Source organism: Dermatophagoides farinae, chromosome 8, assembly GCF_024713945.1.
Source record: "Dermatophagoides farinae isolate YC_2012a chromosome 8, ASM2471394v1, whole genome shotgun sequence".
In the NCBI taxonomy this organism is placed as follows: Eukaryota; Metazoa; Arthropoda; class Arachnida; order Sarcoptiformes; family Pyroglyphidae; genus Dermatophagoides; species Dermatophagoides farinae.
The window spans coordinates 4,255,427-4,281,397 of record NC_134684.1 but is presented as its reverse complement, the minus strand read 5'-3'; the positions used below and the strand labels follow the sequence as shown (position 1 = coordinate 4,281,397).

At 31.7% G+C, this 25,971-nt stretch overlaps 8 protein-coding genes across 9 annotated transcripts; 6 read left to right on the top strand and 2 right to left on the bottom strand.

Annotated features, from left to right (window-relative positions):
• The first annotated feature begins 39 nt into the window (after positions 1 to 39).
• Positions 40 to 1,999, top strand: PIG-C (phosphatidylinositol glycan anchor biosynthesis class C). 2 transcript variants are annotated; one of them, XR_012832393.1, is made up of 5 exons: positions 314 to 682; positions 744 to 947; positions 1,019 to 1,188; positions 1,314 to 1,496; positions 1,575 to 1,999. XR_012832393.1 is itself a non-coding variant. In XM_047059855.2 (4 exons), the coding sequence occupies exons 1-4, from the start codon at positions 328 to 330 to the stop codon at positions 1,792 to 1,794; spliced, it is 1,257 nt and encodes a 418-aa protein (XP_046915811.2). In that variant the 5' UTR covers positions 40 to 327; the 3' UTR covers positions 1,795 to 1,999. The 2 variants fall into 2 exon arrangements, 1 of the variants encoding a protein (XP_046915811.2); XM_047059855.2 differs by having other exon boundaries at positions 40 to 682; positions 1,019 to 1,496.
• LOC124496330 (solute carrier family 26 member 10) lies at positions 1,911 to 8,030 on the bottom strand. Its single transcript, XM_047059849.2, is given in 10 exon segments — positions 1,911 to 2,475; positions 2,526 to 2,632; positions 2,702 to 2,797; positions 2,871 to 3,011; positions 3,013 to 3,211; positions 3,336 to 3,574; positions 4,516 to 5,311; positions 5,378 to 5,681; positions 7,798 to 7,847; positions 7,902 to 8,030. Coding segments are annotated over 8 exon segments (2,268 nt in total). The 5' UTR covers positions 5,632 to 5,681; positions 7,798 to 7,847; positions 7,902 to 8,030; the 3' UTR covers positions 1,911 to 2,039.
• A 339-nt stretch (positions 8,031 to 8,369) lies between these two features.
• LOC124496339 (uncharacterized) lies at positions 8,370 to 13,717 on the top strand. The gene is given in 6 exon segments (XM_047059858.2): positions 8,370 to 8,585; positions 8,644 to 8,733; positions 9,093 to 10,893; positions 11,298 to 11,802; positions 11,804 to 12,625; positions 12,951 to 13,717. Coding segments are annotated over 6 exon segments (3,885 nt in total). The 5' UTR covers positions 8,370 to 8,446; the 3' UTR covers positions 13,479 to 13,717.
• Positions 13,589 to 17,439, top strand: LOC124496340 (uncharacterized). The gene is made up of 5 exons (XM_047059859.2): positions 13,589 to 13,711; positions 13,806 to 13,989; positions 14,054 to 15,140; positions 16,046 to 16,370; positions 16,435 to 17,439. The coding sequence occupies exons 2-5, from the start codon at positions 13,871 to 13,873 to the stop codon at positions 17,382 to 17,384; spliced, it is 2,481 nt and encodes an 826-aa protein (XP_046915815.2). The 5' UTR covers positions 13,589 to 13,711; positions 13,806 to 13,870; the 3' UTR covers positions 17,385 to 17,439.
• Positions 17,440 to 17,476: 37 nt separating this feature from the next.
• On the top strand, positions 17,477 to 18,304 carry LOC124496338 (PRKR-interacting protein 1 homolog). Its single transcript, XM_047059857.2, has 4 exons — positions 17,477 to 17,675; positions 17,735 to 17,813; positions 17,867 to 17,967; positions 18,031 to 18,304. Exons 1-4 carry the CDS (start codon positions 17,577 to 17,579, stop codon positions 18,238 to 18,240), a joined length of 489 nt encoding a protein of 162 aa, XP_046915813.1. The 5' UTR covers positions 17,477 to 17,576; the 3' UTR covers positions 18,241 to 18,304.
• Positions 18,224 to 19,773, bottom strand: Gcat (Glycine C-acetyltransferase). The gene is made up of 3 exons (XM_047059854.2): positions 19,447 to 19,773; positions 18,594 to 19,388; positions 18,224 to 18,530 (listed from the first exon to the last, which is right to left on the bottom strand). Exons 1-3 carry the CDS (start codon positions 19,696 to 19,698, stop codon positions 18,294 to 18,296), a joined length of 1,284 nt encoding a protein of 427 aa, XP_046915810.2. The 5' UTR covers positions 19,699 to 19,773; the 3' UTR covers positions 18,224 to 18,293.
• A 374-nt stretch (positions 19,774 to 20,147) lies between these two features.
• LOC124496329 (uncharacterized) lies at positions 20,148 to 23,862 on the top strand. The gene is made up of 3 exons (XM_047059847.2): positions 20,148 to 21,209; positions 21,287 to 21,757; positions 21,831 to 23,862. The coding sequence occupies exons 1-3, from the start codon at positions 21,137 to 21,139 to the stop codon at positions 23,528 to 23,530; spliced, it is 2,244 nt and encodes a 747-aa protein (XP_046915803.1). The 5' UTR covers positions 20,148 to 21,136; the 3' UTR covers positions 23,531 to 23,862.
• A 41-nt stretch (positions 23,863 to 23,903) lies between these two features.
• Positions 23,904 to 25,692, top strand: LOC124496117 (uncharacterized). The gene is made up of 2 exons (XM_047059587.2): positions 23,904 to 24,186; positions 24,248 to 25,692. Exons 1-2 carry the CDS (start codon positions 23,914 to 23,916, stop codon positions 24,758 to 24,760), a joined length of 786 nt encoding a protein of 261 aa, XP_046915543.2. The 5' UTR covers positions 23,904 to 23,913; the 3' UTR covers positions 24,761 to 25,692.
• The last annotated feature ends 279 nt before the right edge of the window (positions 25,693 to 25,971 follow it).

Genomic DNA, 25,971 nt, shown 5'->3' with positions numbered 1-25,971 from the left:
GGTGGCTTCTATGAGAGCACTAAAAATCAGCACTCACACACACACGACGAAGGGCGAGCACGTAAACATACAAACACAATACACGCATGATAAGAGATTACAATTGACGATATCATCAATTTTTTAATGAAACAAAAAAAATGTTTCTTTTCTTTCTAATTTCATTCTGGCCTACTTATGGCATTTACCTATCAACAAATTATACCTCATTCTAAATGTATTTCCTTTCTTGTATGTGCTACTCCCATTATAATCATCGATATGTATCGCTCAAATGTATTACCGATCATCATCATCCTGAAATGATATTTAATAATAATTAGAATAATGGTTGGATCCCTACCGGATTTGATGGATCATTTCATCGATAATGATAATCTCAATCCATTCACATCAATGACGAATGGTTATATTTCCAACAACAATCATCATCATCGAACAATATCCAATCATGTTGCACAAAATTATAATAGTAATGATAATAATTTTAAAAAAACCAATGGTTCCTTTAATTTTAATATGGCCAAGTCAAATGGCTATAATTCTTCGATCAAAGAATCAATATCATCATCATCTAGTCCTGAAAGGAATGACCAAGAATGGCAAAAAGTTCTTTACAAACGTCAAGGTGTTCCAGATAATTATGTTCCACCAACATTTCTTAAAGATCTACGAAAAAATGGTTTGAAATGATAGTTTTTATTTCATTCAAATTCATTCAATTGTTTATTCTCTTCACACAGTAAATTTACGTCGTTTTCATTTGATGGAAATAATTGTTGCCGCAAGTATTGTAACGCAACAAATAGTATTGATTGTGATTCTGATCATGATGTTTATCTATTTTGATTCATATGACAATCATTATGATCATATTCTCTTCACCATTGTGGCTTTGGTCACCATTTTCCTGTATACATTCATATTTATTTCTTCCAAATTTCAAGGTATTTGCTAGTATTTTCTTACTATCTTACTAAAAATCATCTTTTTCATTGAAAATGTTTACACTTTCTAGAAATAATACAGATAAAAAGTTGTCTGATATTTTTGATCGCATGTTTTACAATGAGTCCAGTATTGAAAACATTAACAGAAACAATTAGTACGGATACTATTTATGCTCAATGTACAATCATGGCATTTGTTCATCTTGCCTTTCATGATTATGGTTTAGATGCAGCAATGGTTAGTCAACCAATATCATTGAATGCAATATTTTTTGCATCAGTTTGTCTGGCATCACGTTTATCCACTAATTATCATGCATTCGCCTTTCTCATATTCTCCACTGATCTTTTCGTATTGATCAGTTCAATGTATCAATCATTCGAACGACAAACAAAACTATTCACGACAATAATGTTTACCATTATCACATTAATTATAATTGAATTGACATTCGGTTTGGTCGGTTTTTTCGCCTCAATTATATTCGTTCTATTCATCAATCTCATATGTCCATATATTTTTCTTCGTATGCAAATATTGAAAGAGTAAGTCTATTTTGTGTTTGTTTCAATCATCATTCAAATTAATAATGAAAACTAAATTTACGATTCACACACACACAGCAATATATACGGTCCTTGGGACGAAGCAATCATCGATGGAAATGCATTGAAATTTTCTTCAAAAAATTTTAAAAAGAAATTCATTATTAATGGCTTTCATCATCATCATAATCATGAACTTTCGTTAAATTTTCAATATTCAAATAAATCATCGGAATCATCAAATCCATCATCACCGTTGAGCCCAATGAATGTTTCAAATATCTTTACAAATTCATAATTGATGCCAGTTTATTTTTTGCTTTCGGAATGCAACTTTTTTTCGTGGTTATATATACAGTTTTGTTGTTTTTTTTTTGAAAAATTGATTTTACCTGTTGATATTATTATGAATTATTTATATGTAAAAATTACGTTGATACGTACAAAACTTTAATAAAATAAGAAATAATTATTAATAATAATAATAATTCAGAAAAAAATACAACATCGAGCAATATTAACAATCAAATTCATGCATTTTTTTCACCAATAATTTATCACAGCATCATGAATGGTTGGATATAACTTACAGTTGTGTTTTGAATGTTGTGTTTTTATGAAAAAATTTGCATTTTTCAACGTTCTTATTATATGATGTGGACAATTGGCTAGGCATGTATAAATATGTTTTGTTTGTAATGATTTAATCACTTCGATTAGTACATCGATGCCAGTTTTATCGATAAATGGCATACCACTAAAATCCAAAATCAAAGCTTTATATTCATTATTGTCAACATCACTGGAAATGATAAATGAATCGATGATTTTCTCTTTGAATGAATCAACATTCAGATAAAATAATGGTGAACAGAAACGATAGATTTTTACTCCAGGATATTCCAATAAGTTATTGTAGCTATCTTTTTCCAGATAAATTTCGGTGGATACTAAATGTGCAAGTATTGATATTCTAGGACTAAAAATGGAATTAATTAAAATGGAAAAAATCAACCAAGCACAACTTACAATGCCAATTTGATTAGAATAACCAATATTGCAGAAATGATTCCAATGATTAGACCATAATCAATGTCAAGAATAATGACGGATAAAAATGTAATCATCCAGGCCGCCTATAATAAATAAATAAGAATTTGTATTGAAATAAAATTATTTACATTTCATCAACGAATCATAATTACACCATCTAATCGGGAAATGAGCCAGAAAATTTTCACATCAGTTATCTGTAGAAACATTGATTTCAATGCAACTAAAACGATGCATGATAGTGTAAACTGTAAATTCGTGGAAAAAATTTTTGAATAAATTAATAATCAAACTTATTTAAATCAAATTTAAATCCATTACTTTAGGCAAATGATAAAGGAATGGTGATAGGAAGAGCAACACTGTTAATATGATCGCCGATGATACAAGACCGGCAATCTGTGTTTTGCCACCAATTTTCTCTTGTAATGTTGAACGCGATAAAGCAGCTGAACATGGATAAGGCCATAAAAAATGATGAGAATATATTGGCTGTACCAAGTGCAAATAATTCTTGGTTCGGTCGAATTTGATGGCCATGTTTTTTGGCGAATATCTTGGCCAATGATAATGAAACGGCAAAACAAATTATGCTTAGTACGAGTGAATCGAAAAATATGTTGGGCATTATATCGAATCGTGGTACGGTTGGTTTTGGCAGACTAAATTATTATGTCAATATTGAATGTGAAAAAAATCAATAAAAAATAAAATGAAAATTATACATTTTGAATATCGGACAAATTGACATTTGTAAATTCAATGATTCAACTAAATACTACTAACCCAGTAGGCACTTTTTTCACCACTTGTATATCAAATTGATGGTTAAACTTGAACAACCATGACAACACAATTGATGTAATCACTAAAATAAGGTCAATTGGCAATGGAAACGAGGTGAAATTTTTCAACTTTGGTTCCAACAACTCTTTCGATACGATTAATATTGCAATGGATATGATTGAAAATATCAAACAGTGTATGTTGATAGCATCATAATGTTTTGCCAATATTATCCAGGTCTGTCGGTCAGATATATCCAAGTAAAAAAAGATTCAACAAAAATAGAATTAACGACATTAATTTGGTTAGCGGTATGAAATTAAAAATGTCTTGCAATCCAAAAAAACAACTTGAAATTAAAATTATTTCATCAATAAAATTGGTTATGGGATATAAATCACCGATTTTCAAATATAATCGATGGTAAAAGTGTGAATCATTTTTATGGATTTTTCGTCCAAAAAAAACAACCATAATTGATTAATCGATAAAATTATATTTTAAAAAAACAATTTATAACTGATGTTTGGAAAGAAGAAAAAATCCAATAAAATGGATAAATAAGAGCATCATCGATATAAAAGTTAATTATAGTCATAATATTTGTCGTGAAACTATCATCTCACTAACAAAAACAATTAAAAATAATCGAATGTTACAATCTCTCTTTCTATAAATTCAATTTTTTTAAAGGCGGAAATTTACACATACAATCTCATAATTTTCAAATTTGTTTCTCATAATATGATCACCCATAAAAACTGAGAGGGAGAAATTTCTTATTCGTGCATCATTAAATTTGCGTTCATTTGATTGATGATCACCATCGATGAACCTGATCGATCAGATTCGATTCAATCAGTAATGTGAAATGGAGATGAACCACCACCCATGAAAGATTATTCTAAACTCGTAATATCAATATCTTGGTGGGATGTTTTCACACACATACATATACAAAAATCTCCCTATTAGCCTGTTGATTACGATCAACAGGTTCTTCTTCTATTGCTATTGCTATTTATTAAAGAAAATTTTCATGTTGTTGTTCACCATGATTATAAATTCTTCTTAATAAAAACAATTTTAAAATTGTTTTTCTCGTTAAAAACAACAACAATAAACTCATCTAATAGTCTCTGAGTTTCAGAAAAAAATTTTCAAAAATATATGCACATACCTTGATCAATTTTAATGGTCCACTCTTAGCCAATGTTACATTGGTGAAGCCAAAAATGGGACTTAATTGTGATGTAGCCACATGAAATGCAACTGCAGTGGAAAAAGCCGATACAAGCTGTTCAGATAGAATTAATGAAAGTGATCCTAAACGCATTAATCCCATGATGATCTGAATGATACCACAAAGTATACAGACACTGGTCAATACTTCAAGTGTGGTTGGTGTGTTCATCATCATTATCGTTGATGAATTGTCAGTAACTAAACTCGAATGGTCGGTCACTGTGATTGAATCGTTCATTGGTGAAGAACTTATATTTTTGAGATGATTCCCATTAATAGTTCCCATTTTCATTGCAATATTATTCAACATAATACTAGCGATAGCGAAAGTACCCACCGATATATGTGGTGATGTTCCCAATAATGCGTAGATTAAAACAGGAAAAAATGATACATACAATCCATGAACAGGATCAAGACCGGCCAACATTGAGTAGGCAATACCTTGTGGTATATGTAATATAGAAACGGTAATACCAGCAATTATATCCGGACCTAACCATGATCGCCATGAATATTTAGGTAACCAATCTAGTATAGGAACATGTGAACGTATCAAATCCAATGGTGAACAATTACATGATGAGCCATTATTTATCGGAATGATTTTCTTCATTCTCATCAACATGGATGAATCGTGTTGTTTTTTTTCAGAGGCGGTAAATTTTTTCTTCTCTTTTTCATCGACCAATGAATGCATTTGTAATACATTTCTAGTTATTTCAATATATCTGCTTTGTTTGATTTGATCGATACTATTATTTTTTGAATGATTGAAAAAATTATTATTATCATACATGTTGTGTACAAAAATTTCAAAATTTTCATTCATTTCTTGTGATGATGATGATGATGATAATGGTTGAAGAATTTTTTTAGACGGTTCTGAACGTCTAGTCGATGATGATGAAGACCATGAAGATCGAGATCCATTATTTGGAAGATTTGAAGTGGATAAAATTTTATCCGGAAGTGATAGTGATGAACACGAGATAAGTTTTCGATCTTGCCGATTATCATTGAAATTATTATTATCGTTTTGATCAGACATTTCATCACTTCAATATTAACCGTTCCTTAGTAAATTGATGAATGATAAATCTATGGGTTAAAAAATGGCAAAATAATTATATAATGATCAAATGATTAAGATTTGAATATTTACATGCTTTTATTTTCGTTCAATGTCAATATTTAAACATTTTAATGATAAAATTGAATTAGAAATAATCACAAAAACACACACACACACACAAACATAAACATAAACAAATTAACACTTTTTCATACATATAAAACTGATGGTCAAGTGATAATGAATGAAATTTAAATTAGAATTTATACACTAAGAATTATCGTGATTCGAATATACGATATGATCATTTCGAATGGCAATAAAGAATTGACTAAATGAGAGTTGATTCAGTTTCTTTATGTAATAATGGTTAAACACATTTGGGGATTTTTTCTGTATTTCTTTCTTCGCTTTCAATGGTCATACATAAAAAATGAAAAATGAAGAGACTGACTGACTGACTGATTGACTGAATGTATGAATGAATGAAATTCTCTCCCTTTCGTTCTTTTCTTTTCTGTTCTTTTCTCTTCAATCAATAACATCATCTTATTTGAAACATCTAAACTAGTTTGTTATAGCAAAACTATTAAATCATTTTGATATATCTGACTATGTGTGTATAGACAATATATACATTTTGGTTAATGATGATGGCAATGAACAAATAGATAAAAAGAGAAAAAAGAATGAAAGAAATGAAATGACTGATTAAGTGAAGAATAGATTGGTTAATCGTTATCGTTTTTATACAAAGCGGATTACTAAACGAATAATCGATCAATCAACCAATATTTCTATATCTCAATATTATATATTTACTTTAAAATGGATATCATTTATGATAAAGATCGTTAAAAAATGATTAGTAATCTTGGTTGTTGTTGTTCCCCTATATCATTTTATCATAGATAAAAACTGAAAATTGCGAAAAAAATTTGTGATGCGATAATTTTCCCATTAAAAAAGAATTTTGGTCATTTGGTCATTTGATTTAAATCGATTGAATTACAGTGTCGACAGGTCATTCAAACCAACCACATCAATCGACATACATTCTATATGAATCATATATCTTGGGAAAATTTAAAGAATTCAGGATATTTATTTATCCGAAATGAGTGTTCAATTGACCTTTTTTTCTCAAGCTTAAAAAAAATTTTGTTGTTGTTAATATTAGTTAGATAATTGACAAAAAATGGTACTTAAATAATAGTTAAACAAGTCATTATGATGATGATCATTATCATCATTCAACGACATTATCATCACGAGTGTAACGATATTTAAACTCAGAGGGTACCACCACAATAATAATGATGATGATGATGATTAGTTCAATTATGAACGATTGAGTTGTTTACTATAAAAAAGGTCAATTGAAATATTGTAATTTAAAAAAAAATTCAAGTTTTAAAAAAAGATAAGACAGGAAAAAATTCGACCAATACAAATTCACAAGGACAACAACAACCAAGCGAAAAAAATTCTTTTGTTACCAATCATCATCTTGATGATGATGATGATCGGAGAAATAGACAACAATAATAATAAAAACCGTAAACAAAACAAATTCATTCGCATTCAATTATGAACAATATTTGTTTGTCTGAATGGAATGTTTTTGAAATGATAACAATAATGATTCGAGTACCCTTTTTTGAAAATCATATTTCAATTTACAATATAACAATACTTCATATCATTAATTATCCGTTTTTATTCAACCGGAAACAAATGTTTGAATAACATAGAAAGAAGACAAGATCCAAACAAGGAAGAAAAAAATTCTTTATCGTTCTGAGTACAGAATAAAGTTTTTTTTGTGAATGATGTGGTGCATATATTTCTCACAAATCGAGATTATTGATAAAACAAACAAACACATCAAACACCCGCAGAGGATACAAGTACACTATTGATAAATGACATGACAAGATAAATTAAGTCAAATTTTAAAAAAAATTTCAAATTTGTTTCGGTCATCTATTTTCTTTTATTTTTTGAAAAAAACCCTTTAGCCAGGTACAATTGATCATAGTAAATGACCCATTCGACATATCGATGATCATCATTATAAATATAAATTTAATGTTGTTATAAAACAAATAGAAAGAAGGAATGAAGAAAACAACTACTTACCCATATTTTTCATTCCATTATCGATGATTGGAAAAATTTGCAAATGTTTCCTATACACAAACACATACAATTAAAATAAAATATCAGGAAATAATAATCATCACCTTATTCGTTTTGATGGCCATTGATGGTCAACCACAATAATACACAATGATTAAGGCCGATAATGATATGGAAAGAGCGAGATTACAATCACACAAACATTAATATTATCGATTTTTATATTTATATGAATCAAAAAAGGGGTAATTTAAAAGATTCCACTACATTAACCTTTGGTGGTGGTCTTGATCGTCGCCGATGTTAAAACTGGATGATCAGAAAACCACCAGGACATTATAAGATCAAAAACCTTTTTAAAAAATATCGATAAATAAACAGCTGTGCAGGGTGCAACCAACCTACATGAATCGAAGAAAGGTGAACCACTAAGAATGTGTGTGTGTGTGTGTGATTCCTTTGATCGAATATTCATCATGCGCTGATTCTCAAATTCGAATTCTGAATAAAGACAGAAAAAATTTCATCTTGCTAAAGTGTCGCCATCTTGACGTACTCGTAATCAACTTCTTGACGCTTTGTTTTATAGTGGAACACGTGGATCTACAATCAGAAATTATCATTTTTTTTATTTCAAAGAAAGAAAGAAATGGATTCAATTTTTAAACTAAATAAACAAATTGAAAATCGAATACAACAACTGGAAGAATTATCATCCAATCATATTGTTGAGAATTATGTCGATAATCAAACAATAACCGGAGATTCTTCAAATGTTGAAAGAGACGGTAATTGTAATTGTTTGTTTGAACTAAATTTAAATATTTTTGTTATTATTATGCTCAGTGCAAAATCTTCGTACGGAAAATTTGAAGTTACGTTATCAATTAGACATTCTTAAAGCTGCTATTGAAAAGTTGCAATCCGATCATCCAGGTAAGCATTTGTTCCACACACACAAAAATCATATTACAGATTAAAGAAACAGTGGTACAGCGCTAAAGTGCTAACAACAACGAAAACGTGGTACGATTTTCGTACGTGCACTTGGCGCTGTTGGGTTTTACATACGAAATTCGTGTACATTTTTCTTCGTGAAAAGAAACTGGAGGTGTAGAAAATCAGTAAGGAGCATTACACTTTTGCTTTCTCTTCGCCTTTGCCGTTACTTGAAAAAACGATTTTTTTCTGTTTGCACTGTTTCTGGTTGTTTCATTGCCGTACACGTGAATTTTTTTAATGAATATCTCAATGATTAATTGATAATTGATTTTTTTTAAATTTCATCTTTTCAGATTTACCCGTGGTCAAACGTGTATCATCGAATCGAGCAACTATGATTAGTATTCTGAAAGAGCTGGAACGTATTTTTTCGAATGCATTTCAAAAAGCTTTTCCCACATTGACGAATGTTGGTGTAGAATTTACACGAAGTGAATATGCTGATTTTCAATGTAACAATGCATTGAAATTGACAAAATTATTGCCAAACAAGAAAAGTCCAGTTGAAATAGCCAAGATGATAATTGTTTCGTTGGAACCGAATGATATCATTGAAAATGTTACCGTTTCTGGGCCTGGTTTCATCAATATAACCATTAGTGGAAAATTTCTTTGCAGTGAAATTTTAAACATTATCACCAATGACGTTCACATTAACCTTTCCGATAACAATGACAAAAGGCCGATTATCGTTGATTATAGCTCCCCAAATATTGCCAAAGAGATGCATGTTGGTCATCTTCGTTCAACAATCATTGGCGATAGTGTTGCTCGCCTGCTGGAATTTGTCGGTTTCAATGTTTTACGAATAAATCATATCGGTGATTGGGGAACCCAATTCGGCATGTTGCTGACACATTTGATGGATACATTTCCAGATTTCGAGACTAAACCACCACCAATCGAAGATTTACAAACTTTTTATAAACAATCGAAAAAACGTTTTGACGAAGAGGAAGAATTTAAAAAGCGAGCACTAGAGACGACTGTTCGATTACAATCAAAAGATCCGCTACTCATTCAGACATGGAATTTGATTTGTGATATTTCACGTAAAGAATTCGCTGAAATTTATCAAATATTGAATATAAGTAAAGAATTGATGGAACGTGGTGAATCATTTTATCAAGAGCGAATGATCGATGTCGTACAAGATCTGACTGAACGTGGATTCCTGGTGGAAGAAGATGGACGTAAAGTTTTCTATCCGAAAAATAGTAACGTACCTCCATTGACCATAGTTAAATCGGATGGTGGTTTCACCTACGATACATCCGATATGGCTGCCATTCGACAACGTACAAAGGAAGAGAATGCCTCTCGTATTATCTATACGACCGATTCCGGACAAGCTGTGCATTTTAAATCATTTTTTGATTGTGCTCAAATATGTGGCTATTACGATACGAAAAAAACTCGTCTCGATCATCTTACGTTTGGTGTGGTGCTTGGTGAAGATCGAAAACGATTTAAAACACGTTCTGGTGAAACGGTTAAACTTAAAGATCTTATCAATGAAGGTTTAGAACGCTCGATGCAGAAATTATTGGAAAAAGAACGTGATAAAGTTTTGACGAAAGAAGAACTGGCCATCGCTCAGAAAGCCGTTGCAATTGGCTGCATTAAATATGCTGATCTTTCTCATGATCGTAATAATGATTACATCTTTAGTTTTGATCGTATGTTAGACGACAAAGGTAATACGGCCGTTTACCTTCTCTATACAATCACACGAATCCGTTCGATCATAAGGAATTGTAATCTGGATCGACAAATCAAAGATATTGGCAATGAATTCCGACACAATTCCTTGTTTCAGTTGGATCACCAGAAAGAGATCAAATTGGCTAAATTTATTCTCAATTTCCCGGATATTATCATTCAAATTGTTGATAATTTATATCTACATCTTTTATGTCGTTATCTATTCGATTTATCGGTCATTTTTACTGAATTCTATGATCAATGTTATGTTATCGAAAAAATTGGCAGTACGACAAAGATTAATCTGAATCGTGTAATTCTATGTGAAGCTACTGTAAAAATTATGGAAACTGGTCTAGACATTTTGGGTATAGAAACTGTAGAAAAGATGTAATTTTTTATGAAAAAAAAATTTAAATAAAAATTATTTTGTCATCTTCACCCAATCGGTTCATTGATGTAAAAATAGACTTGTCCATGTGATGAGTTTTGTTGGAATTTTGAAAAGAATTCATCATCGTCTATAATTTGTAAATATTCACAAAATTATTGATATTACCATCATGTTATCTCGTAATTCAATCAAAATTCTTAATTCACATTATACCAAAAGATTATTTCCCGCACATGCATTATTACAACACCGAAATCGACATGATGCATCTGATTCATTGAAAACGACGCCATTATCTCAACAACCAGAAAGTATGATGAATTACTGCTTTATTTGATTGTTAACATTATTATTATTATTATTATTTTTTTTGTATAGATTTTTCAACACCAATCTATAGGAAAACTGAAAAAGATGAATTGGAAACAAAAATTACCACACTCAACAATGGTTTAAGGGTGGCATCACAGAATAAATTTGGTCAATTCTGTACAGTTGGTGCTGTCATTGATTCAGGTTCTCGATATGAAAGAAATCATGTGAATGGAATATCACATTTTATCGAAAAATTGGCGTTCAATTCGACCATCGATTTTGATAGCAAAGATTCAATAATGAAAGTGTTGGAAAAATATGGTGGCATTTGTGATTGTCAAGGTTCACGTGATACATTAATCTATGCTGCCAGTGTACATTCGAAAGGATTAGAATCGGTTATGCATCTAATATCTGAAGCTGTATTGCGGCCACGATTTACCGATATGGAAATGGAATTCGCTCGTCGAATGATTCAATTTGAATTGCAAGATTTAGATATGAGACCGGATCTGGAGCCAATATTACATGAAATGATTCATACTGCTGCTTATAGAGGAAATACTTTGGGTCTCAATCGGTTATGTAGCCAAGGAAAATGTCAACATTATCCAGAGAGATGATCTATTTAATTATATTAATCTTTATCATCGCCCCGAAAGAATGGTGGTTGCCGGTGTTGGTGTTGACCATGAACGTTTGGTTGAATTGGCAGAAAAATTTTTTGTCGAACGTAAACCTATATGGGAATCTGAACAGATGATTTCGTCACAATTGAATCGTAGCCTTGAAATTGATGATTCTATATCACAATATACGGGTGGTGTTAATGCTGTCACTAAAGATCTTTCCGATATTAGTCTTGGTCCAACATCGATGCCTGAATTGGCACATTTCGTCATTGGATTAGAATCGGTTTCACATCAAGATCTGGATAATTTTGTTCCAATTTGTGTGCTAAATCTACTAATGGGTGGCGGTGGTTCATTTTCAGCCGGTGGCCCTGGTAAAGGAATGTATACTCGTCTTTATACTCGTGTGTTGAATCTTTATCATTGGATGTTCAGTGCAACCGCATTGAATCATTCATATCAGGATAGTGGTCTATTCTGCATTCATGCTTCGGCACATCCTAATCAACTACGTGAATTGGTAAATGTAATTCTGTCAGAAATTGTTGCAATTACCAATGGCATTACCCGTGATGAATTGAAACGAGCAAAAAATCAGCTGAAATCAATGTTGTTAATGAATTTAGAAGCACGGCCAGTAATGTTTGAAGATATTGGCCGACAAGTTTTATCCAGTGGTGAAAGGCGACAACCACAATTCTATATTGATCGTATCGATAGAGTCACCGAAGATGATCTGGTTCGTGTAGCTAGAGATATGTTAAAAACTCGTGCTTCGATCGCTGCACTGGGAAATCTAAATCAATTGCCAACAATTGAAGAAATTGAATCCGCACTTCAAAGTAAAAATGGACAAATTTCGAAAAGATTTACATTGTTTCGATGAAATCTAATCAATCAATCATTTTTTATTTTTTATTTGTAATTTGTAATAAATCAATTGAATTTAACAATTAACAATTTGAAAATATTTAACATTTACCATACCATTTGGTTTATGTACTTTATAAAAAGAGAAAATTATAATTATAAAAAGTTTAAATAAAATATATAAATATATATTGTAATTGATGAGTTCATTTCCAAATCGAACGTCATTTGCAAAGACGAATCGAATTAATAATCACAGTAATAGGAATTTCAAGAATAAAGCCATTATCATATTGAACAATCAATTACGGCAATTGTTGAAAAAACCAAATGATCATTTTAGTGTTGGTTTGGTAGATGAATCGAATGTATTTCTATGGGAAGTAATAATCGTTGGACCACGTGATACATTATATGAAGGTGGTTTATTTAAAGCACGGCTACAGTTTCCATCAAATTATCCGGATTCACCACCAAAGATGCGTTTTCTATCCGAAATGTGGCATCCAAATATATCGAAATCAGGGGATGTTTGTATATCGATTCTACAGAATCCAAATACACAAACATATGGTTATGAAGAACATCTGCAACGATGGGCACCAGTACATTCTGTCGAAACAATCGTCATGTCGGTCATTTCAATGCTAAGTGACCCGAATGTCGATTCACCGGCCAATGTTGATGCGGCTATACAGATGCGTAATAATCGTGATGAATATGAAAAACAAGTTCGTCTTTACACACAGAAAACGTTGGAATGAGCTTATGTGTTGGGTTGTTTGTGTGATTTCAACTTTTTCGAATGAATAAAAGTTGGATGACAACAACAAACATCATTGTTTCTTTTCTTTTCTTTTTTTTTATTTAACAATTGTTTTGAATGCCTTGTGTTTTCATTGTCCACTCACATATTTTTTCCATTTCATCATCAATAATTCAACAATGATTATTGTTATTTTGTTATTGATGTCTGTTCAATTGATGAATAATTGAGGTAGATGTGAACATTCGAAACTTTTCCATTTTGTTGCCGACATTTTTTTACGTCAATCAAAATTGATAATAAAATATTTTTTTGCTTCAAAAAGTTACAGGAAAAAATTTTACATTACAACCACAACAGCAGTCGATCATCAATCGATTATTCGATGAAATGTTGAAGAAAATAGGCATTTTCACTGGATTAATACCATGGATTTTAATGATAATCACGGCAATCATACCTGATACAGAAATTTTATTTGGTTTTGATATTCTGGCTAAAACTTATAAGTGAGTTTGGTTTTTTTTGTTTTTTGAGGTCACATTAATTGAGATAATTTAACCAAAAAAACAGCGTTGAATTGCCCGATTCATTTAGCGGTCCATTAATTGTTAATCGATGGCTATCATTAGCCGATCATCTTTATGAACGAGAAATTCGTGGCCCAGAATCATTTGCCACATGGAATGGAAATGTTTATGCAAGTTTAGCAGATGGACGAATAATTCAATTATTAACAGACAATTATCGAACAGTAACATTTTTGAATCCAGAAAATCGTAGCCAAGAAGAATGCCGAAAAAATTTTCAATCTTCAATGGGTCATTGTGCACGCCCATTGGGCTTGAGATTTTCATCGAAAGGCCAACTGTATGCTATTGATCCATATCATGGTATATTCGAAATCAATATCGATAGTGGCCATTATCGATTATTGGTGGACATTGACAAACATCGATTACCTGATGGTGAAAGTCCAAAATTTTTAGATGATTTAGTTTTGATTGAAAATCCAGATGATGATGATACGATGTTAATTTATATGACTGATGCTAGTCAAAAATGGTTACTTCATGATGTTTACTATACTGTCGGAGAAATGGATGAAACGGGTCGTTTATTATCATTTAATACTAAAACTCAACAATTGCGAATTGAATTGGATAATCTGGCGTTTCCGAATGGACTAGTACTAAACGAAAATAAAACAACAATCCTATTGAATGAATTCAACAAAAGACGTATACTTCGATATAGTTTGGATAGACCGGGCCATTATGATATACTTGTTGATGGTCTTCCAGGTGAACCAGATAATATCAAACGATCGTTGAATAAAAACCAAGAAACCTATTGGATAGGTTTGTTTACCGGCAGAAATCATCATAAACCATCATTTTATCTGGACACAATGGCAAAACATCCATATTTGAAACGAACATATTTTCGAATGATACGTATGATTGGATTTCTATTTGAAAATATTGGCAGATTATTATTATGTTGGGATCGTTTAACTCAATTTGGATATGATATTCGTGTGGCAAATTTTATGTATCCAATAGTTGCTGAATATGGTATGGCTGTAGAAATTGATTCGAATGGTCGAATAATAAATTCATTGCATTCACCAGATGGCTATACAAGTCAATTATCTGAAGTTTATGAATTTCGTAATAACGGAAAAGAAAGGCATTTTTATCTTGGTTCATATTCAAATCAATATATAGGTCGAATTATTGTTCCAACCAATGACGATGACAAAAAGTATGAATCATTTACAGACGAATTACAAAAGTTTAAAATTAAAAATCAAGAATTTTGTACAATTGAAAATTGTAAAGAAATTGCTTAATGACAACACTTTGCCATCATAATATCTCTAATGCGCAAACCTCAAATAAAACTACAACAACAACAACAAAAAAATAAAATTTAACATCAATGAAAATTACATTTCATTTTTCTTCTCTTATGTGTTGCCAAAATCAATTTTTTTGACTAATTTTTTTTCAATGCATGAATTTTCCTTTCCATTATATCCATTATATAATGAATAAATTGTATTCAAAATGAGCTGAGCGAGGAGTGCATGAAAAATCTGGTTTTTCTTCCTAAATATTCATATTGTATACAAAGTCTGTCTTTTTGCTCCACTGCTTTAACACAGACACACACACACATGATGATCAACAGGTCTCAGTCATCATAATTCATCGGCGAAGAAGTTGCAAAAAACCAACGACATATTTTTTTCCTTTTCTTATATCTGTTATTTGTTATATCATCAGCATTTAGTTTTCTTCGTTTCAATTATTTTTAACCTAATATTTTCATGCTGTTTGCGTATCGATTAGTGACGACGACAATAGCAACAGAAATTTTGAAGAAAAAATTTCCTTGTCAAATAAAAAAATAGGAAAAAATTTCGACTCATATTTCGTTTATAGCGAAACTCAAACTTTTATAGTGATTATCATTTTAATGAAAATTCAGTCCTGGTGACCGGAATCAGCAAAAAACATGGCATTCCAAATCAAAGATTTATTCTCATTACTTTACAAGACTACATTCGATATTCTATTCTATACGACTGTCATATCAATAATATTCGGTCTATTACCGGATCAATTTTTCAATGATTTTCCCGTCATTCCAATGAAATATGATAATGAACATTTTTATAAAGGACTTTATGGTTTCGAATGGAATGATCATCTAGTCAGTAAAGCGAAAATGATTGCCATTAACCAGGTTCATGGTCCCGAATCTTTGGCCGATATTGGCGATTATATTTACACCGGTATTCTTGGTGGTCGTATCGTCCGAATTCATAAACAAACTGAACAAATAGATGAAATTGTTCGCTATAATAATTCGAAAGAATGTCGTAAGTTGTTTTAGTTAAACATTTATCAAATATAGTTTTATTGGCATTTTTCTCACTGATTTAGAACACGAAAAATTAAAAGCTGGAAATTGTGGACGATTTCTTGGACTACGTGAACAAGGCGACAATCTTTATGTTCTTGAAGCAAGTACTGGAATCTACCGGGTTGATCTGAGGAAAGGAGAATTAATTCATTTAAGTAAACATTTGATCCCCGAAAATGAATCGGCAATCATTAATGATCTAGTGTTTGATCCAAAACACTCGGAAATTGTTTACATTACCGTTTCAAGTAGTAAATGGTCATTAGATCGCATTGCATGGTCCATTGTTGATCACGATAAATCGGGTTATGTTCTGGCACTAAATCTTAGCACAGGACAATCCCATAGAATAGCTGATGGATTTGCATTGGCTAATGGTATTGAAATAACAGCTGATCAAAAATATCTACTCATTTGTCAAACAACAGATTTTTCAATTCTGAAAGTTGATTTGGATAATGTTCGAAAAATATTTCTTTCGAAACAATCGGCACTGAAAGCCGATCAATTAGAAATATTTGGACAACGTTTGCCCGGTGAAGTGGATAATATTCGTTTGGATAAATCGACCGGTGATCTATTGATTGGTATGTTCACGGTTCGACCATATAGCAAAGTTTTACGCGATTATCTGGCACAATGGCCCTTTATACGTAAATCATTTGCACGTACTGCCTATGCGCTTTATCTCCTATTGGATTATATCGATGCCAAAGTCATTTCGAACGCTGCAATTGAACAATTAAGAGATGATCTTTATACTGGTCATATTGTTTATAAAGCATTACCACAAAGAGATGGTGCCGTTATCCGTTTAGATTCAAAAACTGGTCATATTAAACAGATATTTGGATCATCCAAATTTTTCGGTATATCCGAAGCAATCATCGATACTCAAGGTGACTTATATTATGGTTCATTTCGTAATTCATTCATTGGTCGAATATCCAAAAATGATCATCAAAGCTAATGATTGATTTGTTTCAATAAATTTTTCTATTACCAAAATAAAAGCTCAATTTGTTCAACTCTTTTTTCGCAAAATTAGAAAAAAAATTTAAACCCAATCAAAAGAATCGAGTAATCTTTGGATCGAAATAGTCGTTTTTGATGTCAAAATTTTTGCGTTTCTTGATAAATTCTGCAATCATATGAACCAAAAATGTCCGACGATGATAATGATGAAGGCGGAAAAAAGTTTCATCCTTTCACGGCGACCGATGTACAGAAAATCAGATTGGAAAAATTGATGGCCAATATTGTGAGTGTTTCACGTTTGTAAAATGTTGTTATGTTGCTAATAATTTCCAAATTCGAAAGGACAAACCAATTGAGATTCCTACCGGGCTTAAAACAAAAAATTTCGCTACACCGCCGGAATTCGTTCGAAATGTTATGGGTATTTTAATCTACTTTAATCTCAAATGATCAATTGATTTTTGTTTATTTCAGGATCAAGTGCTGGAGCAGGTAGCGGTGAATTTCATGTTTATCGTCATCTTCGACGTAAAGAATATGCCAGACTTAATTTCATCGAAACACAGGCAAAAAATGTTGGTTTCATTCACAGAATTTCATTTGCAAAACAATAAAATTATTGAATTTAATACAAATAGGAACAATTGGATGAATCGTATCGGCAAAAAATCGAAGAAAATCGTCGTAAAGCCGAAGAAGCGACTGCTAAAAAACGAGCCAAACGTTTGAAGAAAAAGGAAAAATTAAAAGCAAAGAAAAAGATGCGAAAAAATGAAGACAATGATAAACCAAATTCGGAGGATGATAATCAAGATGATAATGGGAATAATACGGATAGTAATGATTAAATCATCATTCATCACATTTAATTTTGTTTATATTTCATTCATTAAATAAAAATTCATTCAATCAGCTTAAATTGTCTTCCCACATTAACAAATGCATCGATAAGGTGTTTAACATCCTCGGTTGAATGAGCAGCTGACATTTGCACACGAATTCTGGCCATATTTTTCGGTACGACTGGAAAACTAAATCCAACCACATAGATGCCGTATTGATTAAAAATAGCATCGGCAATCGATGCGCCAAGACGTGCTTCACCCACATATACTGGACAAATTGGATGATCATCGCCCTGTGATGATTTACGACAAAGAAAATCATTCAATAAACAACTAATAATTTACCATTCATTTACCAGAATATTGAAACCATATTCTTTCATCGATTCTCGGAATAGTTTGGTATTTTCATGAACTTTTTCGACCAAAGATGAATCAGCAGTCAATAAGTCAAATACTTTAATAGCTTGTGCAACAATTGGTGGCGGTAAAGAATTCGAGAATAGGTATGGTCGAGATTTTTGTCGTAACAGATCGATTAATTCTTTTGGTCCGGTAGTGTATCCACCAGCAGCTCCACCTAATGCTTTTCCTAATGTTGAATTGATTATCTGGACACTTTCTTCGGGTAAACCGAAAAATTCGGCTGTTCCACGACCACTTTTGCCGAAAAATCCTGTTGCATGACATTCATCAACAAAAACGACCGAATCATATTTTTGGGCTAATTTAACGATTTCCGGCAAATTGGCAACATTTCCATCCATACTGAATACACCATCTGTAACGATCATACGAATTCTAGCTGTAGAATGAGTTTTCAACAAAATCGATTCCAATTCTTCCATGTTTCGATGTGAGAATCGAAATTTTTGCGCTTTGCACAATCGAATTCCATCGATAATGGAAGCATGATTCAATTGATCGGAAATGACTGCATCATCTGGAGTTAGAAAAGCTTCGAATATACCGGCATTAGCATCAAAACAGCTTGCATAAAGAATGGCATCATCTCGACTATGAAATTTGGCAATTTTTGCCTCCAATTCTTTATGAATATCTTGAGTTCCACAAATGAATCGTACCGAACTCAATCCAGCTCCATATTCTTTTAGTGCTTTTAGGCCGGCTTCAATTACTTCTGGATGACTCTATGCTCAATGAAATCATAATTAAGATTTTTCATGAATTGAAAAAAAATCATCTTACGGAAAGTCCAAGATAATTGTTTGCACAAAAATTGATTATTCTTTTGTTGTCGTGATTCACTTGAATATGTGCACCTTGTGCTGTTGTTATGATTCGTTCATTTTTCCATGTACCTTCCTGTTGAATTATTTTAAGATTTTCATTAATTGCTTTACTTGCTATATTCCATGCTGCTCTATACATTTGTCGAAATGATAATCGATAAATTCCCAAAGAATGGATCGAAAATGTTTTTTTCATCAGTGAAAACATATTGACCAATCATAAGATGTTCATACGACGACACGTAATCAATCGATGGGATATAATTAATGCTATAACCTCGAAAAGTTTGCTAGTAATCATCATTATCATAATCATCGCTAATGGCTATAGCAATGACTAGCCCAACAACTTGTTGGCATATCTATTTTTTTGCTTTCAAAATCGAATGATCAATCAATCGATCAACTATTGATTAAATTCTATATTGAATTACATCACGATCAAAAAGATCCGATGATGACGATGATGGTGGTGCTATCTATCTAATATTTTGATTCGAATCCAAATCAACAATAACAACGTCGTTTCCTTTTGAATTACCCTAAAATCACACAACTGTCGTAACGCAGATATTTTTTTCCACAATGTAACTATTTTGAATAAGACTTTTTATCAACATTTTTTTTGTACAAGACGCTTCTTATTGTCGCGATTTTAGGATATTTGGAACTGAAAGAATTGAATAGTATCGTTTTTCGTTTGTGCAAATCATTGATTATGTCGGTCAAAATATTATCATAAGATAATGAAAAAAAAATCTGTATTTTTTTTGCTGAAATAAGAAATGCAACGATCCAAAAAGCAACAGGCCAATCGTTCGACTGGTTTATGATGATGATGATCATTATTTGATCAATCAAAGGATGAAAAAAAAGAAAACTCGTTAATAACTTGCTTCCTTTTTCCTTCCCCACATTCATATACAATAGAATCGGACATTGACTTCGGCAAATAATTTCTTCATACAAAAACTGCTCCATGCCACTGAATGCTACTACCTCGATATGTTATGTTTATTTCACAATCATCATCATCATCATCATCATTCGTGTTATTTTAACCATTCGGGGGTTGATTGTCGTATGTTTGGCATCATTTCAGCCAACCGAGAAAAAAGAAAAATCAAGTAAATACAATATTGAGTTGTCTGTCAAAAAGTAGGCGATGGCCAAAATCAAAATATAAAGTGGCATTATTTTCGTTTCGATTCAATATTCATTGCCATTCATTGTTGGACATAATTTGTTTACACCCGAATTATATGATTGTACATTGTTGTCTATTATACAACAAAAAATCTCCTGATAGGCCAGATGGTGTTTATGCAATTTCACTTTGTTCGTGACCACCACCACCACCATCATCATCAGTTTTCAACATCCGCACCTGTTCTGATGGCTAGTTTGAAGAGCTGACAACACCTGTGTGTGTTTGTGTCTTTGTGAATGTTCGAATATACGATACCATAACAAATATGAATGTCCAAACATTTCAACATTTTGAACATTTGAAATGAAAAAAAATAGATAGACGATCATTGTCGACACGTGTTGAATTGGTTATCGTTGTTCCATAATCATCAACATATCAGTTATTCCAAACATTTTGTTCATTCGACCCGAAATCAATCAATCAATACACAACAATGCCATACATAATGTCACATTCAAAACACTATTTTACATCACAAAATTTTATCAACTGTGCATTTTATTCCGGTAATAATTTTTTAATTTCAACTTGATGTTTATCATATTTTCACATTTACTTTTTAAATTTAATTTATTGATTTAAGCACTCGCATCTTTATTGCCATTTTTAAATGTTCATCTGAGTGAATTAGGCCTATCATGGTCACAATGTTCATGGATCAATTGTATGTCAGCATTGTTAAGTATGCTTGGTCCACTTTGTCTTGGCCCATTAGCACATAAATTATCCGGTTATAAACAGACGCTAGTATTGACCATGATACTTGCATTCCTATCTGTAACGGCATTACTTTTCATACCAAAAGTGGTATCGAATGAACATAGACCAAAAATGTATTACGATTGTAATGAAGGTGTATTGCGTATTGAACAATGTCCAAATTGGAATGGCCAATGTCATACATATCCACAACGTCCAGCAACAAATTTTTCTAGCTTCGAAATCGTCACCTGTTCATACATCTGTAATAATGATAAGATTACAATCAACTCGTCTTGGTATCCGGTGAACGTATGTTTTCATGATAGCAATGATCCAGTAAGCCTATGCTTAGGTAAGTAATTTGTTATAGAAAAAGCAATATTCGCATTTTAAAAATCAAATTATCCATTCATTCAATTTAAAAGATGTTCAAAAAGAGAAAATAATCCGCACCGATTTATCATTAAGTCAAGAAGCCAGTATACAATTTGATTCGCGGTTTGATCGATGGCCAGTGATTGAAGGCCATCAAGATGATGAAACCGTTGACCGTATGTTTGATGGACTTCGAACATGTACATTCAAACCATCGCCACCTTTATTAATGTTGCAAAAAGTATACAGCAGTATTCAATGTCGTCCATATGTTGCAAGCTGTAATATTTATTGTTCAATAAATTTACGTCATCGTACAATGGGTGTATCCGGATCAGGTACGACACGTATACGACCACCAACACCATGTCAAATGATCAAAGGCAATCCACAACAAACATTCTATCTATATCTATTGTTTCGATGTTTAGTCGATCTAACCCTGTTGACATCCAATTCATTGATCGAAGCAATACGTGTAGCTAATACTAATAATTATGATTCCATATATGCCGGATTCGAATGTTTCTGGACAATCATTCTGCCGTTCATTGTATGGCCACCGATTTGTGGCTTGTTATCAGATTATTTCATTCAAAAAGATGCACACAATTATGCACCACCAGTCATCATATTCGATGGTTTCATTGCAATCACGATGTTTTTAATCATCATGTTACCATTGAATTCTACTCAAACGAAAGAATCATCTAAAATAAATCCGAAAAAGATTGTATTACAACCGACAAAATTTCGTTATCCACGTCGCCATAGCAATCAATATTTATTGTATCGATTAGCAATACTCATGCCGATGGTACTAATTCTCGGATGTTTCTGGGGCTTATCGAATGCAATGACTGGACCATTTTATCGTCATTCATTACATTCATCAAATTTTCTCATTGGCTTTGCCACAAGCGGTGCATTCATAGTGACAGCTTTGTTTGCCTATATGGCCAAATCAGTGATTTCAGGCGTTGGCCGTATGAATCTTATTCTATTGGCGTTCATATTTTATTCATTAAGATTTGCTGGTATCTCATTTTTAGTGGATAAATATCCGCATAAAAATTGGTTAATATTTCCTTTCGAAATGATGTCATCATTTTGCTTGCCATTAGCATGGATCGGTGTCACTGCATATGGTCAACATCTGATTAAACGCAGTCCAAACGGATTAAGTTATGCAACCGGAACAACCATATTCCAAACATATTCACCACAAGTGATCATGCAATATACACTTGGTTTAATCCATTTTGGTGGTGGCCGTGCACTCGGAGCTGCAATGGCCAATATATGGTTGAATTTATGGCCCGATGTTTATAATCATTGGCTATGGCTTACCGATTTAGAAATGAAAACAATCATTAGCTATACACCGGAATCGATCGCCAATGATGATAATGCGGCAAGGGTTTTATTTCGTTTTGCATCCATATTATCATTAATATTTGGTTTAATGTTTACTCTTCTGTATCATTCATGTTGTTTAAATTTTCTAATTACCAGAAATGATCATTCATCATCCACATCTATATTCGGTGATTCATATCGAGATGAAAATCTTCATTATCTTAAATTAAAATGTAAATCCGAGAATGAAGTTTATCCACTACGTAATCAACGAAATCGAAGTAATTCTAAAACAAGTGAACCGATCACACGATCAATGGTGACACTACGAGAAAATCTGGAAAGTTCAGTCGATGATGATGATGATGATCTGAATCCGGATTCCATTTAAAATTATTATTTTGTTTTTTTTTTTGCCTCCGTCTGATTTACTGTTATATTTATTTATAACATAAGCAGTATTTTTCATTCAATGAATCATTTGTGTTCATGTCACATAAAACAGTTTTCATCAAATTCGAACAAAGACTATCAGAAAGTTTTTTTTTTTATTACCTTTTTTATATACTCATGTATAACTAAACTATTCATTTTTTTTTGTTTTATAAATTAACTGTGATTTCTTTTCAATGAATTACACTTTATCACATATTGGATAATTGAATCAATTCGAATTCGAATTGGAATAACCATTGAATAAAACATCATTATTATATTTTAAAATTGTTCAAACATTTCATTTCATTTTCAAAGAAAATGGCAGCCCAAACAATCATGATAAATAAAGATAAAAATCAAATTGATCAAAATGATCTTGAACGTATATTTCGGAAACGATTATGTCGTATTTGTCGTGGCAGTAATGTGGATGTCGATAAATTTATAACCGCTTGCAAATGCCTCGGTCCATTTGCCTATGTACACCAGAAATGTTTCGAATGTTGGCTAGAGATAACTCGACAACAGAAATGTGATATTTGCCGTTATGATTTTCAAGTCACATTACATAATCGAAGTTTTTTCGAATGGATATATTATCAAACAACGGTAAAAAATTTGTTCATTATATGAATCAATTATCAGTTGAAATAATCGATTGTTTTAATAGACTGCAAATGATAGTGAATACCTTCGATCATTCATTCAATTATTTACACGTTTACATAATGTCATTTTCATATCATTGATTGGCATCGTTATAATCGTTTGTTATAATAATAATGATGATGATGAATGTCTAAATCCACAACAATCTCCACAACAATCGGCAACAAATATTTTAAATGATGTTGATACACGTCAAACGATTTGGTATTCATTGTTGGTTGTTTTCATACCAAACATTCGTATATCGGTAATATCCTTATCAATGATATGGTTTGCAGCACGGATATGGAATGAATTTCGTCAATGGCAACAACGAAATCAACGTGTTCAGATTTCACCATTTATCAATTCGACCATGAATGTTGGTAGCCAGAATCCGCGTGATTATGGCATACTCAATTCATTTGTACGTGTTTCAGGTCTGAAACATGTTGGAAAATATCTGCGGTTAACATCGAATATTTCGTCGAACAATTTATCCGACAATAATAATGATAACAAAAAAGACAATTGATTGAATTTTTCGCTCTTTATTGACTATTAATTACTCTATTCAAATTTAGAATGAAGAAATTTTAATTTCTATGCATGTGTCTGAGAATTTTGTGTCTTGTTAATTTGGATGATTTATTTTTCCAAAGGTGTGCAATAAAATATGTGTGTGTTTATTTTAATGTTAATGTTAATTTTAATTTATTTTATAGTTGGACTATTGTTTTTGCGAAATTTTATTCCAACACCGGGTTTCCATCTATTTAATTTTATGAAAAATAAATAGGCAATAAATGCAACAAGGATAACCAAAATCCAAGGCCTCATCTTTTTCGCTTATTTATGGTGTCGTTATTACCCAATAAATTGAGACTTGTATTTTTTTCTATAGAAGTTCAATCGAGTTGGTGATTCATTAAAATCAAATCGTCTTGTTCAATATGAAACATATAACCTTATTATTATTACATGCTTTAATCTAATGAAATTCAAAATCAAAATTGTCCAAGCGAAACAAAAATGTCATCTATATAATCATTTTGTTTGTTGAATTTGTTTGGCGACAAATATCTTGATGATGATGATGATGATGATGATGATCACTAAGAGAAATCCAAAGATTTAGCCGGTGCCGTCGTTAGTGTTAAGATGATGATTTTTTTTCCATCCAAAAATAAAAAAAAACAAAACAAAACGAAAGAATCTCATATAGAAAGAGAAATGAATAATGATTGTTCGTTGACTTATTAATGAGATATAACACTGACGAATCACTTATGCGTATAATTAACGGCAACGAAATCCTTTTTTGTTTTGTTTTCTTTTCTTTAAGACGGCAAATATATTTTTGACGAACAGATTCAAGTGATGATTATGAAGAAATTAAGAACCGAAGCTAAACAGAAAAAAAATCATCGAGCGAAAGTTATCGTTATCATCATTATTTTTAGTCAAAATGAATTTAATTTTGATAGGTAACTTTTGTACTTTTAGACTTTTATTGATCATTTTTTTGCAAATTTTTATGGGTTATGACAAACAAACAAACGAAAAAAATACTTGACTCGGTAGTCAAGGAGATTTTATTTTTTTAAATTTAAAATTTTTCTTTTTTTCAGAAAAAAAACAATTGCTTAATAGTGATCGATAATGAAGTAATGGCACCCTGGTTATATGATAGGTATGCAGTTCAAAACAATGTTGATTGATCGATAAATTTTGAATTTTTCAAGT

What these genes read in the sequence shown, in the direction of transcription:
- PIG-C (XM_047059855.2), top strand. Translation starts at nt 328, where the DNA reads ATGGTTGGATCCCTACCGGATTTGATGGATCATTTCATCGATAATGAT. An exon ending in TAAAGATCTACGAAAAAATG is followed by an intron (nt 683 to 743) that starts GTTTGAAATGAT and finishes CTCTTCACACAG; the next exon opens with TAAATTTACGTCGTTTTCAT. An exon ending in TATTTCTTCCAAATTTCAAG is followed by an intron (nt 948 to 1,018) that starts GTATTTGCTAGT and finishes TACACTTTCTAG; the next exon opens with AAATAATACAGATAAAAAGT.
- LOC124496340 (XM_047059859.2), top strand. Translation starts at nt 13,871, where the DNA reads ATGTTGAAGAAAATAGGCATTTTCACTGGATTAATACCATGGATTTTA. An exon ending in ATACAAGTCAATTATCTGAA is followed by an intron (nt 15,141 to 16,045) that starts GTTTATGAATTT and finishes TTACTTTACAAG; the next exon opens with ACTACATTCGATATTCTATT. An exon ending in TAATAATTCGAAAGAATGTC is followed by an intron (nt 16,371 to 16,434) that starts GTAAGTTGTTTT and finishes TCACTGATTTAG; the next exon opens with AACACGAAAAATTAAAAGCT.
- LOC124496338 (XM_047059857.2), top strand. Translation starts at nt 17,577, where the DNA reads ATGTCCGACGATGATAATGATGAAGGCGGAAAAAAGTTTCATCCTTTC. An exon ending in AAAAATTGATGGCCAATATT is followed by an intron (nt 17,676 to 17,734) that starts GTGAGTGTTTCA and finishes CAAATTCGAAAG; the next exon opens with GACAAACCAATTGAGATTCC. An exon ending in ATTCGTTCGAAATGTTATGG is followed by an intron (nt 17,814 to 17,866) that starts GTATTTTAATCT and finishes TGTTTATTTCAG; the next exon opens with GATCAAGTGCTGGAGCAGGT.
- Gcat (XM_047059854.2), bottom strand. Translation starts at nt 19,698, where the DNA reads ATGTTTTCACTGATGAAAAAAACATTTTCGATCCATTCTTTGGGAATT. An exon ending in ACAATTATCTTGGACTTTCC is followed by an intron (nt 19,389 to 19,446) that starts GTAAGATGATTT and finishes CATTGAGCATAG; the next exon opens with AGTCATCCAGAAGTAATTGA. An exon ending in AATATGGTTTCAATATTCTG is followed by an intron (nt 18,531 to 18,593) that starts GTAAATGAATGG and finishes AAATCATCACAG; the next exon opens with GGCGATGATCATCCAATTTG.
- LOC124496329 (XM_047059847.2), top strand. Translation starts at nt 21,137, where the DNA reads ATGCCATACATAATGTCACATTCAAAACACTATTTTACATCACAAAAT. An exon ending in CAACTGTGCATTTTATTCCG is followed by an intron (nt 21,210 to 21,286) that starts GTAATAATTTTT and finishes TATTGATTTAAG; the next exon opens with CACTCGCATCTTTATTGCCA. An exon ending in TCCAGTAAGCCTATGCTTAG is followed by an intron (nt 21,758 to 21,830) that starts GTAAGTAATTTG and finishes TCAATTTAAAAG; the next exon opens with ATGTTCAAAAAGAGAAAATA.
- LOC124496117 (XM_047059587.2), top strand. Translation starts at nt 23,914, where the DNA reads ATGATAAATAAAGATAAAAATCAAATTGATCAAAATGATCTTGAACGT. An exon ending in GGATATATTATCAAACAACG is followed by an intron (nt 24,187 to 24,247) that starts GTAAAAAATTTG and finishes TTGTTTTAATAG; the next exon opens with ACTGCAAATGATAGTGAATA.